Source organism: Gallus gallus, chromosome 1 (assembly GCF_016699485.2).
Source record: "Gallus gallus isolate bGalGal1 chromosome 1, bGalGal1.mat.broiler.GRCg7b, whole genome shotgun sequence".
Taxonomy (NCBI): domain Eukaryota; kingdom Metazoa; phylum Chordata; class Aves; order Galliformes; family Phasianidae; genus Gallus; species Gallus gallus.
The window spans coordinates 39,003,902-39,017,282 of NC_052532.1; the positions used below are offsets into that span (position 1 = coordinate 39,003,902).

The 13,381-nt window shown below is 39.0% G+C and overlaps 1 protein-coding gene across 19 annotated transcripts in view; it reads left to right on the top strand.

The window, feature by feature from the left end:
• NAV3 (neuron navigator 3) overlaps positions 1-12,956 on the top strand; it is a 527,932-nt gene extending 514,976 nt beyond the window's left edge. For 18 of the 19 annotated variants that reach the window (XM_015281870.4, XM_040695865.2, XM_015281843.3 and 15 more), the window contains 9 exons: positions 449-544; positions 835-1,003; positions 1,770-2,005; positions 3,896-4,050; positions 4,938-5,009; positions 5,417-5,613; positions 6,222-6,340; positions 8,897-9,100; positions 10,208-12,956. In XM_015281870.4, coding sequence (XP_015137356.1) covers positions 449-544; positions 835-1,003; positions 1,770-2,005; positions 3,896-4,050; positions 4,938-5,009; positions 5,417-5,613; positions 6,222-6,340; positions 8,897-9,100; positions 10,208-10,327 — 1,368 coding nt within the window. In that variant the 3' untranslated portion in view covers positions 10,328-12,956. The remainder of the gene's footprint in view (positions 1-448; positions 545-834; positions 1,004-1,769; positions 2,006-3,895; positions 4,051-4,937; positions 5,010-5,416; positions 5,614-6,221; positions 6,341-8,896; positions 9,101-10,207) is intronic. The other variant, NM_001159347.3, reaches the window with a different exon arrangement.
• The last annotated feature ends 425 nt before the right edge of the window (positions 12,957-13,381 follow it).

Consider the following 13,381-nt stretch of genomic DNA (forward strand, 5'->3'; position numbering starts at 1 on the left):
CCATTTAAAAAAAAAGTAGTTATAAATTGGATATATGCTTTATACCCCTTGGAGTGCAAGTATGAATATGCTTCTGGGTAATCAATTTGGAATAGCATTGTCTTTTTTTCATGTTCTGTGTTGCAGAAAAACTATAAGTACAGAGCAACTTTTATTTACATCCAGCTCTTTATAATTACTGACGAAAGCTTAGAGAAGAATAAGATACTGTATTTCCTTCTGTATAAATATGTACCAAAGCAATATCACCTACACCTATTTCTGGCATGGAGGTTATTAACAAACTTGTAACATCACATACCAAATAATACTACTTTTCTTTATTGGGAAAATTATGAGGAAAATTTATTTATTATTTATAATTTTATTGGGAAAATTATTGGGAAAATTTATAACAAATTTATTGCCACCAGTTCTAGTCCATTTTACAAAGTATCTATCTTTTCAGGATCAAAAATCACATACATATCTGATAGGATCAATTGGAGTTAGCGGCAAAACAAAATGGGATGTTTTAGATGGTGTAATCAGACGTCTCTTTAAGGTAAGACACTAAAAACGTAACTCAAGTATTGATTCAATATCCTTTCTCAGTTAAGAAAAAGCCTATGTGTTTTGGTTTGTCTTACCATGTCAGTTTTTTTAACATATAGCTACCACCACCATTAACCTTTACTGTTAAAATTGCTGTACTTTTTTAATGATCGTAGGTGGTTCCTATTGAATTTGACTGCAAGAATCTCCTTCCCAAATGAATTCACCTATACTTTGGTATACTGCTTTCATTCAATAACTGTATCCACTTTTAAATCTTATATTTTTATATAATTTCAGGAATATGTTTTCCGAGTGGATCCAGCTGCTAGCCTGGGTTTAAGTTCTGACTGCATTGCTAGCTATTGTATAGGGGATGTAATTAGAGCCCATAGCCTAGAAGTGCCTGAACTGCTGCCTTGTGGATATCTGGTTGGAGATAATAACATCATCACTGTGAACCTGAAAGGTAAAACCCAAAGAATATTTTTGCAGGCACTGTACAGCTCTTCAACACATTTGTCCATACCTTCTTTTTTCTTTCCTAAAGCCCAACCTTTCTGTATTTTGTGTCCAGTTCAAGGATTCATTTATCACATAAACTCTCTGTATGACATTGTGAAATACCTAACACAGGGACATTTTGAGGTAAACCTAAGAATTTCTCTCTCCTCTGTCTGATTGCCAAATTATAGCAACAGAGTGTAAATTTCTGAATAGTGGACAAAGAGGAGCAAGCAAACAAACAGAAAAAAAACCCAGAGACTGTGATGAGAAATGTTTATGTATTACCCAATTCTTCAGCAAAAATTTGAAACATTTGGAAAGCTGTAGGGATTTGCTGTTGGAGGGGAGAGTAGTGGATTGGATTCAGAACTGTCCATGTATGGATGTGACAACCAGTAACCCCTGTAGCTGTCAAATTGACTTTTTTTTTTTATCATAGTTGCCTGTAGTGTCTGAAACACACATCTTTGCCTCACTGAGCCTTCTCTTCACATTTACTTTGATGTGCTTTCTCCTATCCATTTAGTCACACTGCCACTGTTTTATGTTTTGGCCCTGCATAAGGATATCAGCATTTCCACATTAACGAAGCCCTTGACAGGTGTTTGGTTTAGGAAGTATCTCACCTTGCTTAGAGCATAGCACTGATGTCATCAGATGCTGGTCCAAACCTGTACTTATCTTAGCATGGATGAAGACAAGCCATTTTTTTTTTCTTTCTTTCCCAGGAGTGGAAGAAAACAGTTTGGACAGTTTTGTGTTTGACACATTAATTCCTAAGCCAATTACCCAGAGGTACTTTAATTTACTGATGGAGCATCGCAGAATTATTCTTTCGGGACCCAGTGGCACAGGAAAAACCTATTTAGCTAATAGGCTGGCTGAATATATTATAACTAAATCTGGCAGGAAAAAAACGGAAGATGCAATTGCAACTTTTAATGTAGATCACAAGTCAAGCAAGGTAAGTTACAAATGAAATAATAACTTATTGCCTGGTTCATAGGGAGAATACAGAGTATACCCTATTAGCTGGCATACTGTTTGTTGCTCAGTTAACATCTTTTTCTACAAGGATTCACTCTCCAATCCCAGTTAAGAATAGAGACCAGATCTTTCTATTCTAAACAAACCACTGAAGCACTGTGAAGGAAGTCAGAATTTTTCCTTGTTTGAGGAAATCTATCTTAAGGCTATATGCATAGTCACATGTCAATTCTTGAAGTATTTGTAATTCCTTCATCAGAAATGTTATAGAACAGCTGGTCTAGCTTGCTTTTGTATAGTGGCAATAGCAGCCTATTGTTAGTGAAGATTTGAGAATGGGGTTTTTGAACCACTGTCTTGGATGCAGCAATCAGCTATAAATATGACTGCTGCCGTGGTTTCTGGTGTACACTGGTCAGGAAGCTAACCATAGTAAAATTGTCTGAATGTGACATTATGTCACATTCAGAGCGATTTACATGGCTCAAATTGTCAAGCCTCTAACGTGACTACTGTGGCAGCCCCAGATCATACTAATCACTTGCTATCCTAGATTGGGTATACTCCTAACTTGGTACCCCGGGAAAAGAAAATGAAAGGTTTTGTCCAGAGCTTACTGACTTGCACAGAACATAATGAATGTTAACATAATATAAGAAGGAAGAACATACAGATCTCAAAGGGGTGAGAGAACCATTCCAGTACAAACATCGCTTTCCATTGTCTTTATACAGAAGATTTGTGGTGCCTTTTACTTTGGCGGGGAATGTGCTCATGTTTTATTGCTATACCGCATATACATTTATAATGGAAATTGTCCCACAAATGAGCAAGCTTTTGGATTGCTGGTATATTGCTTGGTGTATGTAGTGGGTTTCTTTCCCCTCCTTCCCCCCCCCCCCCCACCTTTCTTTCTATTAAGATTTGCATAGAGCTTTTGAGTTTGTAGTAAAAAAACATCATTGTCAAATGCCAAGTGTGCTCAAACAACACAGATGGTGCTTTTTCTTTGAAGAAACCCATGATGTTCCCCAGAGACACCTGAGCATAGAAAGCCAAACAAAAATCTTTCTTGCAATAAAAACAAAGATCACATGTTCTTATTAAAGAGAAAAAGATTATGCTATCCTCAGTCCAGGAAGTGAAATGACAATAGGCACTTTGCCCGTAATATTGAACATTCCTAACACTGACACAATTAGTTATCCCTAGGGAAACAGCTATAAAACTGTATAGCTCAGAACCTCAAGGGCAATAAAGCATCAAGGAAATCAAGGAAAATATGAAATATTTTGATTATAGAAGGCTTGCTGTTACTTCAACACTAAATGACAGCCTGACAGGAAAAAAAAAAAGATCCACACAAGGATCTTTACTATGAGATGTGATATAGTAACCCCAAAAGGTCAGATTTTCAATGAGAATGGTAAAATGAGATATCTATGGAAGCAGTTCAATATGCTTAGTTTGTGTGACAATTTGGTTGGATTTTGTTTCATTGTTTTTTGGATTTTGGTTTGTTTCATTGTTTAATATATATATATATGTGGTATTCATAAAAATGGGTAGGATGTTTTATTGCAACCTGTTTTCTACCAGACATATTTTGCCAGCAGGTTTCTAAGAACAGTGTCCACCAAATAGGAATGTGTCTGTTTCAGTCATTTGCCTTAAGTTTAGAGCCTTTGTTCTTCCTAGCACGTGGCTTCAGTGTTGTCCCGTCTAAGAAGCATGTGCTCATCCAGCTGAGCGGTCCACAGTGGTGAAACTCTGTAGCAGCCTCTTTTTCTGAAATTCTTTTCCCCCAAAATTACACCTGTGGTCTAACTGGGCTAATCTTTTGTGGTTTTTGTTGATTCTGCTGAAGGATCTGCGACAATACCTAGCTAACCTAGCTGAGCAATGCAGTGCTGACAACAACGGTGCTGACCTCCCTGTGGTCATAATTCTGGATAACCTCCACCATATCAGTTCACTAAGTGACATCTTCAATGGTTTCCTTAATTGTAAATATAATAAATGGTAAGTAGAAGCTTTTTTCTCCCCTTTCTCACACCACATTTACTCACATTACAGTAAAAGCTGTTTGTTACTTTGCAAAATAAAATGTTCCAGTAAATACTCAGACTCCCTTAGGCTGTCAGCAAAGCCTCTGTACAGCACCTTCAATTTAAGCACTTGAATAATTTTGACCCTCTTCAGCCAAGTACTTATGTGCCAACTTTACTTTATGATCCCTTGCATTGCATTGAGACTGAATTTAAGAATGTACTTAAATGCTTGACTGAATTAGGGTCTTATCTCTTTTGCCCTGGCAGATTACATAAGATCATTAGTACCATGAGGTTGGTTTATGGGAAAGAATAAGAAATGTACTTTATAATAGGGGAATTTGGGACATGCGGGAACCATGCCATGCAGAAGCAACTGTGGATAGTTTTTTTCTGTGAATTGTAATAGTGAAGAAGTGTGAAGTTAGGTGAACACCTTTTATTGCCAAGCAAGAATAACAGTGTTTTCTGAGATTTCTATTGGTCAGTTACATTGACTATTTCTACTGTAAAAGTGCTATCATAGGGATTTCCCCTCATAAAATTGCTGAATGCTGTCTTACTCATGAGATTCATTGTCTTCTGAAATTAAAATTCTAAGCTTCCCACAAAGTAATGAGGCATATGAACAGAGTTGCCTCATTTATTGTTTATTATAGATGAGTGATAGAAATGCGTAGAGAGGGAAATCATACAAGAACAAGCATTACAAAAGGGGATACCGCACAAATATCTTAAATCTAAGATTAGAACACATCCGCGCTCTTCAAAATGAGCCTAGCACAAATAAGATTAAAAATATTCTCTGAATATCTGAAAAGATTATCCCTCAACAAAACATGCTACTTCTCTTTCCAGTCCCTATATTATTGGAACTATGAACCAGGGAGTTTCCTCCTCACCAAATCTGGAGCTGCATCACAATTTCAGGTACCTACACTTTGTTTTTACCATATCTGTGTTTGCACAGAACTCTCAAGCTCCCTGCTCCTCTGACTAGCTCTTCAAAAGACACTGATTTTGTGTCTCATCACAGCAAAGTGTTTGAGCTTCTGTGACTTCCCTGTACTGAGAGGTCTCAGTATGGTGAGCATATCATGTTCAGCATAGTGTTATGCTGAACATAATGGCATTCTTTCATTCCATTTGTCTTCAGCAATGTCTCGAATTCCTGCTGAGACCTGTGACAGTGAGCAATAATACAGTTTATTAGAGCAGTTTTATACTTGCTGGCTCATGAGATTTAGAAGCACATGACATTATTGTCGTCTATCTGTTAAAGAAGAAGTTATCTACTTGCAATTCGTTGCTACTTGACATTTATCCTTTCTACCTAGGTGGGTGCTGTGTGCTAATCACACAGAGCCTGTTAAAGGTTTCTTAGGAAGATACCTGAGAAGAAAACTGATTGAGACTGAAATAGAAAAGAACATACGCAATAATGAGCTCATCAAAATCATTGACTGGATCCCAAAAACATGGCATCATCTCAACAGCTTCCTAGAAACACACAGCTCTTCAGATGTAACCATTGGTGAGTCTTCGCAAACTGGTTTGAAAAAAAGAAGTTTGAGAAAGTTGAATTCTCTTTTTAAAATTTGTCATCTGTCAGTGGTAAATACAACATAAGTGTGAGAAATTTGCCTAGTTAGTGTTGCCAGCAAGGCTGAAAAGAAAATGAAAAGATAGTATATATTTCCGGGTGTTTGTGCTTTGGTTGCTGAAGACTTTAAAGTAAATTGCCATCATCTTAAGAAATTAACTCTACAAAATATTACCTCAACAGCAACTTTGCTAAGCTTTATTTTTTCTGGCCATCACACTGCAGCATAATCAGAGCAGTAGAAACACTTGGACTAGCAAACTAGTGGAAGATATACCTGAGGTCTTTTAGTGGAAAAGCTTTGTTAGCAAGTCATCCTTTTACACTGCTTTGGCAGTAAAACTGCTAAGTGTTCATCCGACCTTAGAACTGGATAAAGTGACACTAGTTCATTTTTAATAACAGGTTACAGGTAGATCCTATACTGTAGTCCTGTATTTGTATTCTCTACACCTGAATGCTACTTTTTTAATTCTATAAAGATTATTTTCAGTGGGCTCACTAGATCTACTTTTTCAATACACAACTTGACTTCTCAGGTCCCCGCCTTTTCCTCCCTTGTCCCATGGATGTTGATGGCTCCAGAGTGTGGTTCACAGACCTCTGGAACTACTCCTTGGTGCCATATCTTCTGGAAGCAGTGAGAGAAGGACTTCAGGTATGTCATTTGTTTCCTAGCAATTGCTTATAGGCTTCCTCTAAGTTACTTTTAACTAATGCATCCAATTGTGAATACTGTTGAATTTATAAGAAAAAAATCTCTGATGAGATCATAGATATTAGTGTTTGGCTCCTTTTGACTTGCTCGTAACCTGAGCAGGTCTCAGTCTACCTCTGGATGTGTGAGTCGGTAGATCCTATACTGGTGTAAGAAAAGAGCTTTAGTCTGCCTGATCTTCTCCAACATACACAGAGAAGTACACATGCAGGCATGTGGAGGAAAGCTTGTGAACAAAGATATTTTCACCATTCTAAAGATTGAGATAATTTACTCTTTGGCCATGTTGAGCATGAAGATCTGTCCCTTTTCATTTTTGTATCTTGCCCTGCCACTTATATTTCCCTGAATTTTGTTCTTTCGTTATCTCTTTCTCATTTTGGGCTTTCTAGTGACTATAGTTATCATTGTGGATAACAGCACTATCAGTTCAGAGTACTTCATTGTTCCCTCCATCCTGTCTTCTCCAGATCCAGGCTTTAACACCAGTTCCAGTCTCTTAGCATTCTCTGTCTATTGATATTGAACTAGTAATGTATAATAGTAATCTTAGTAGGACTACAAATAGTTTCACAGTATCAAGGACTGTAAGCCGTCCCATACAGGTTAAGATTTGGGACCACTGTGCAAGTTTGGAGCAAACTTTAATCTTGAAATTAATTAATCCCAATATTTTTTTCTGTTTGTTTGGCTTTCTCCCTTTTCCTTTCCTTTTACGTACTGCAACTCTGTGCCCTCTGACAAGGCTCATTGTGAAAAGGCTTTTTTTTTTTTTTTTTTTTTTTTTTTTGCCACACATGACAGTGAAAGAAATTACTTCATGATGCAGAGGGGATTGTTATGGAACAGTCAAAGATCCATGTAAGCAGCTGCAGGTTCTTTATCGCCTTGTACTGACATAGTGGCATGCTGACAAGATGGAGGTTTCGCATCTTGCCTGTTGAATATCTCACACAATCCTAAAACTGCTTATCTCCCTGGAAATTACAGCATGTTTATGCCGTGCAAAAAACTGCCAAACATCCAGTAGAACAGCCACAGTGAGATTAACAGCACTTGTTTAGATCAGCCATAAAAACACAGTGATATTCATCGTGTTCATATTTTTCCAAGTATACAGAGCACCTCCTTAAATAAAAGTTCAATTTTGGAGCAGAAGATGGCAGCAGACAGAAGAAAATATGTTGTTTCATGAGCCATTCCACTTCTTATATGCTTTGGATGCCTTCCAAAGAACAGCATTACTAACAATAAACAGAAACCTTTTATATGATATAGTTAGATGTCCCTGGAACCAGGAAAGGGTAGAAAATGACTTTCTAGCCTGGTACTTTGTAAGCTCACTTGTCAGACACACAGCTTACAAACCTTGTCCCAGCTTCCAGGAAGGGTTTAGGCACTGTTTATCTCAGATGAGAGGCAGTGCTACCTATAGACAGGAGATAGGAGTCAGCTTGCTACCTTCCTGAGAAACGTTTCTTCTTGGCTTGTTTAATCAGATCCCTTCTAAGCAGCCATGCCTCTGTGTAGGGCAGAAGGAGCCTGAGTATCTCTGTACACAGTACAAGGAACTTGGCTGCCTAACCTGAAATTCTGGATCCAGCAAGTGCCTGGGAGCAGGTGTTAAAATGATAAGCACAACTCATCTCTCTGGCTTCAGCACTACAATCCTTCACTGTTTGAATCATGTTAGGAGTACAGCCTATCTAAATGCCTCTGCCAGTGCTACGCTTTTTCTTGGGTTGTGTGAAGCTGTTTGAGCTGAGAGAGATCGTGGAAAGCCGTGGTGGCGGGCTCCCAAGCTCGACATGTCGTTGTCACTGAAGGCAGCATAGCTAAAGGAAATCTGTAAAGCTGCAGCCACGGATCTCTCAGTTGACATGTTGCTTGTGAGCAGCAGTGTAGAGAGGGTGCATTTTAGTGAGGAAGTTACCAGACCTCCTAAACATATAGTATTCTCGTTCTTCCTTCCTTCCAGCCTTACAGATTCGTAAGCCTTTCTGTGCTTTACAGTAGGAAGAACTTATCCTTTGTGAATTTCTTCACATAACCTTGTGAAAGATCTCAAGATTTGTACAGATGTCTGCTTCTGCATCCCAATTTGCTAGGAGAAGAAGACAATGCTGGCACTTCCTAATTCACTTCAAACAAAATCCAGTTAACGTGAATGCTTTAGATAGATCAGACAATTTCACCTTACATCTTAGGCAAGTTACTTAAAGGCCTCATTTCTCATACCAAAGGCCTGTAGCTCCTATTATTGTCTACAAGTATCACTAGTTACGGAGTGCTTTTCAACTTGCATCCACTCTGAGTGGAGAAGGAGCGCTAATGGAGATGAAGTCTTTTCAGTGTGTTATCATGTCTGAGTGCTGAGCATGTTTGAAAGCAAACCTTTTACTAGAATGGTTTAGATGAGTTTGATGACTCTTGTCTGCCATTAAAACCAGTAATGAAAATTGTTGGATACTTATCTGTGTTATATGCACACTACAGATGTATGGTAAGAGGGCACCCTGGGAAGATCCCTCCAAGTGGGTAGCTGACACATATCCATGGAGCTCTGCATCTCTACAGCATGAGTGGCCATCATTACTCCAGTTAAGACCAGAAGATGTTGGTTATGAAGGTTATGCATCAGCAAAAGAAGGAACAACCTCGAAGCATGTTCCACAGACTGATACAGAGGGGGATCCCTTGGTAAGACTTAAACTTAGGGGAAAAATGATTTTCAGTACATACTTTGATGTCACATGTTAAATAGTATATTATACAGTAAAAAAAAAAAAAAAAAAAAGTGTTCTGAAGTGTGCTTTTAAAATGAAGCCTACTGTGGGTATAAGAAGTAAGGAAAACAAAAGGACAATCTAAATAGAGGGCAAGAATCACCACTGCATTGATAGGTCCCTAAATCACAAGAGTTTTCTGTCTGCCCAGAAATGTTTCCACGTATCTAGTACTGTACAGTCAACAAATGTACAGTTTGAAGAGTAGCACGGTTAGGATGGTACTTTACAGGTGTTATAGTTGGAAAGGTTATCATGGTGGAAAAGAGACAGTCAAAGAAGAAATGCTCACCTGTATCCAAGGATCTAGGTTCACAGTGGAAAACTCCAAAAAGGATGGATCTCCACAAAGAGATCCAGTGGTAGTCAGTCCTTAAATTGGGGTCTAGGATTTGCCTTCACCTGTGCTCCTACAGCTGACCCAGTCCTTGATGAGTTATTTGGGGTTCCCCTCTCCTGGGAAGGAGGCTCTCTTGCTGCTCCCCTGCGAGGCCGTTCCCTCAGCAGCAGATGGGACCCTTTTAGGAAGCAGCTGGCCTCAGACCACCCTGCCCCCACTCCCTCCCATTCTCTCTCTTGCAGAGTGGCTATGTCAGTGTGATTTTGTGCACAGTTGCTTTTCCAGTGTGATACTTCTTTGCCATCCAAAAATGATCTGGAAGCTTAACTGTTTCCAAATATGGGCCCAGGTGTCCGGCTGTGATATGGCTTCCTTCCCCTGCTGGTGGTGCAGCTGCAGCCATTCTCACCCTTGAATGAAAGAGAGCTATCAGGCAGCTTCATTACGTCCCTCTGGCTCTCTGGACCTTTAAACTCACATTGCTATTTAAAGACCAGAAGGCAGCGAAAAGGGTGCCAGGAGGAGCTGCTGACTCCCTGCCCTTTCAGAAATCCTTTTGTATGGTCCCCTCAGCTAGATACCAGCACACCTCGTTCAGCAAGGCAGCTTAATTAAATTTTAACACGGCTGCTGCAGCATTAAATGAGACAAGATTATGTAAACATTTCTTTCTTCTTTCAGATGAATATGCTAATGAGGCTTCAAGAGGCAGCCAACTTTTCGAGCGCACAAAGCTGTGACAGTGATAGCACCAGCCACCACGATGACATTTTGGATTCGTCCCTTGAATCAACTCTCTGAAACGGACAGCCCTTGGTGGAGGATTATGGTAAAATCTGCTTCCACGAGACCACTGCCAGTATTAAAGCAGCACGCCGAGGTCCCTGAATGAGAACGGTGTGTTGTAGATAGGCAGGAGACCTAACTGCAAAGTCAGGAAGAAAAATTGAAGTGGAAAGCTTGAATTAGTTTAATTTCAAGGCATTTTGATACCTATGGAGCCAAGCGAGACTCCATTTGTCAACTGGAAGGGGCCCTGGATCAAGGGCATCTAAGCAGATTGCACACGTTAGCCAAACTGGAATTTTTTTTTCCTTTTTCTCTCTCTCTCTTTCTCTCTCTCTCTGCTTCTCTCTCTCTGTCTCTGTTTATCTCTACAAGTTTACAGTGCAACTTCTTTTGTTGTTGTTGTTGTTGTTTCCTTTCCTTTACCCTGAAGCGCTGCATGAACAATGCGGTCTTCTAATTCTCTTCTAACCTCTGTTGTGCCACGTGGTGCTGGTCACAGGACTGCAGTGGTGTTGGTGTTGTACGCTACTGCCCATTCCAAAATGAATCAAAGATGATGATCGTAACTCAGAAAGCACAAACAGTATTGTGCAATCACCAGAAGACATGACTGTGATATGCTGGATAAGTGCCAATTTAATTCTAACTGCCATGGTCACGGTGATGCGCTCCATCAAGTTTTTAGTATACGAGTCACAGATTTTATAAAGTTGTTTTTACCACAAAGGTCTTTTTTAACCACCTGCCCACTCCTTAACAACAGTTTTATACCAATTATTAACCAACACTGATTAAAGGCTTCTTAGGGCTTCATTTGTTTGAGCCTTTTCAGTGAAAGAAGGAACATTTCTTATGGTGCTGTCTCACTGCCTTAAAACAGATTTCTAGAACAGTTTTACAGTTGGTTTAATTCCTAAACCATTGGTAATTTACACTGTTTTTTTCTTCATTTACTAATGAGAAAGCGTCAGTTAACACAGTAGCCTCATATCTGTATATCATGATTTTTTAAAGAAATGGATAGGAGAAAGAACAGTTGCTATATAGTATTTTTATCTTGTGAATAGATTGCTCTGCCTACCCTCAGAAACACACAAGGAACCCAAACCCACTTCCACTGCCACCTAAACGCTGAGAAAATCGGCTCAAATCCATTTGGTCCCATGGAATGGAGTTTTTGGAGGACAGATGTTTTGAATTTTTATCCAGCAGAGCTGGATGCACTTGATGCAGCATGAGCACAAATATATGGTTTTGGTTTTGTTTTGTTTTGTTTTTTTCCTTTTTCTGGTTTTAGCATGTTGTTTTGATTGCTATTGTTGTACATGAAAAGTTCAGCATAGAAGAACACTGAAGCAGTGATGTCCACTGTGGAAGAGGAGGAGTTTATACTGTAAAAGTGGGTTGGTTTTGCACAGTCTATTGGGTGGGTAATGTAAATATATGAAGAAAAAAAAAAAGAAAAAAAAAGAAAAAAAAAAAGAAAAAAAAAAAGCCTTGCACAAATCAAATAAAAACAAGCAAACAAACAAAAAATTGTATTTTATTCTGTTGGTGTTAAGAGATGTTTCACTTGCTGAGATTTCCAGTACGTTACAAACAAATACAGAATGCAAACCTTAAAAGCTGTTCTTACCTGGTGTGTTTGTCCTGTACTTACAGTTGTTATGACTATGCAGGAGCTATCAATGCTACGGTGAGCATGTTTCAGTATCTCTATGAAACCAATACATTTTGGGGGACTAAACATCTGGAAACGATTTAAGTGCATATGTCATGGCAGGCTACAACCAGATTGCATTAAAACTGCTCAGAATAATCGGAAGTGCTCTTTTACCACAAGAGGCATCCGGTTCAAATAGGTGCATATAAACCAGAAGGTATCTAAGGGCTTTGGCATTGTGTAGATGTGTCCTGTACACCTCCATCGATGTTACCTTCAGGATGTGTATTTGGTGCTATTAACTGTGGCCACCCCGTGGCCACTCGCTGTAAAACAAAGATAAATCAATGCAGTTTTCAAATGGCACTGAGCTGCATCACTGAATCTAGAGGTTCCTACACGGTGCTATTGCCCTAATAAAACTCCAACTGATCTTATGCATGTCGGATTCAGCCAGACCAACATCATGGCCCCAGAAGCTGGATCTGTTTCTGTTTGTAAAATGTCAGTGCGTACACCCTGACTGACTCAAAGAATTAAAGGGAAGCTACTCTTTCCTGTACCTGTGCTCTGAGCAAGCTTGCAGATCTCTTCCTGCCATACTTAACACACAAACACACAATACCACATACACGAAACTTCCTGCAATACGTCTCAGTGAGTCCACCTAGTTTACAACTCAGAAATTGTTTGTGAAACATTTGTCTGTATACATTTTATATTTTGTACATTTTTGATGTAACATATCGTGTAAATAGACAGAAACAGTGAAATAAATCATCTGAAAAGTTTTGTAGTCTTTGTAAAGCCCTAATAATAAGTATTTGGTGTCATCGGACTTAACTGGATGATGTATTTTCTATTGGTTTATTGTTCCTCTAGCTTGTAAACCAGCTTGCGTATATTTTTTTGCAGGTGTGCACACTGTATCTGTCTAAATTATTACTTTGCCATTAAAGTGGAATTATTTATTGAAAACGCAGTCTGGTGTTTTTGCAATCAGGACCACTTAACAGTTCTATATGATGTCAGACAAAAACAGAAACGACGCGACAAACTGAAGAATGTAATGTTCTGAATTCAGCAGAACTGATCCTGGTAGAAACAAAGTGAAGTACTGCTTCTAGTTCCAGGATTCAGTATTATTTTAGGCCAACTGTTTCCATGGTGAGAACAGGCTGTGGAGTTCAGAAACAACTTTACAGGTTTCCCATTTTCATGGTTTTCTTCAAATTCAAGGATATTGATTTCAGTGGCAGTAGACCCGTGCAGAACAACTGGTTCAGTATTATGGCTCATTTTCAAACCTGAAGTATTCAGGGACACTTCCTCAGCAGGCATAAATCAATGTAATTTAACAGAATCCAAAGAAAGCAAGTAGAAATATGTTAGTTAGGTAATCA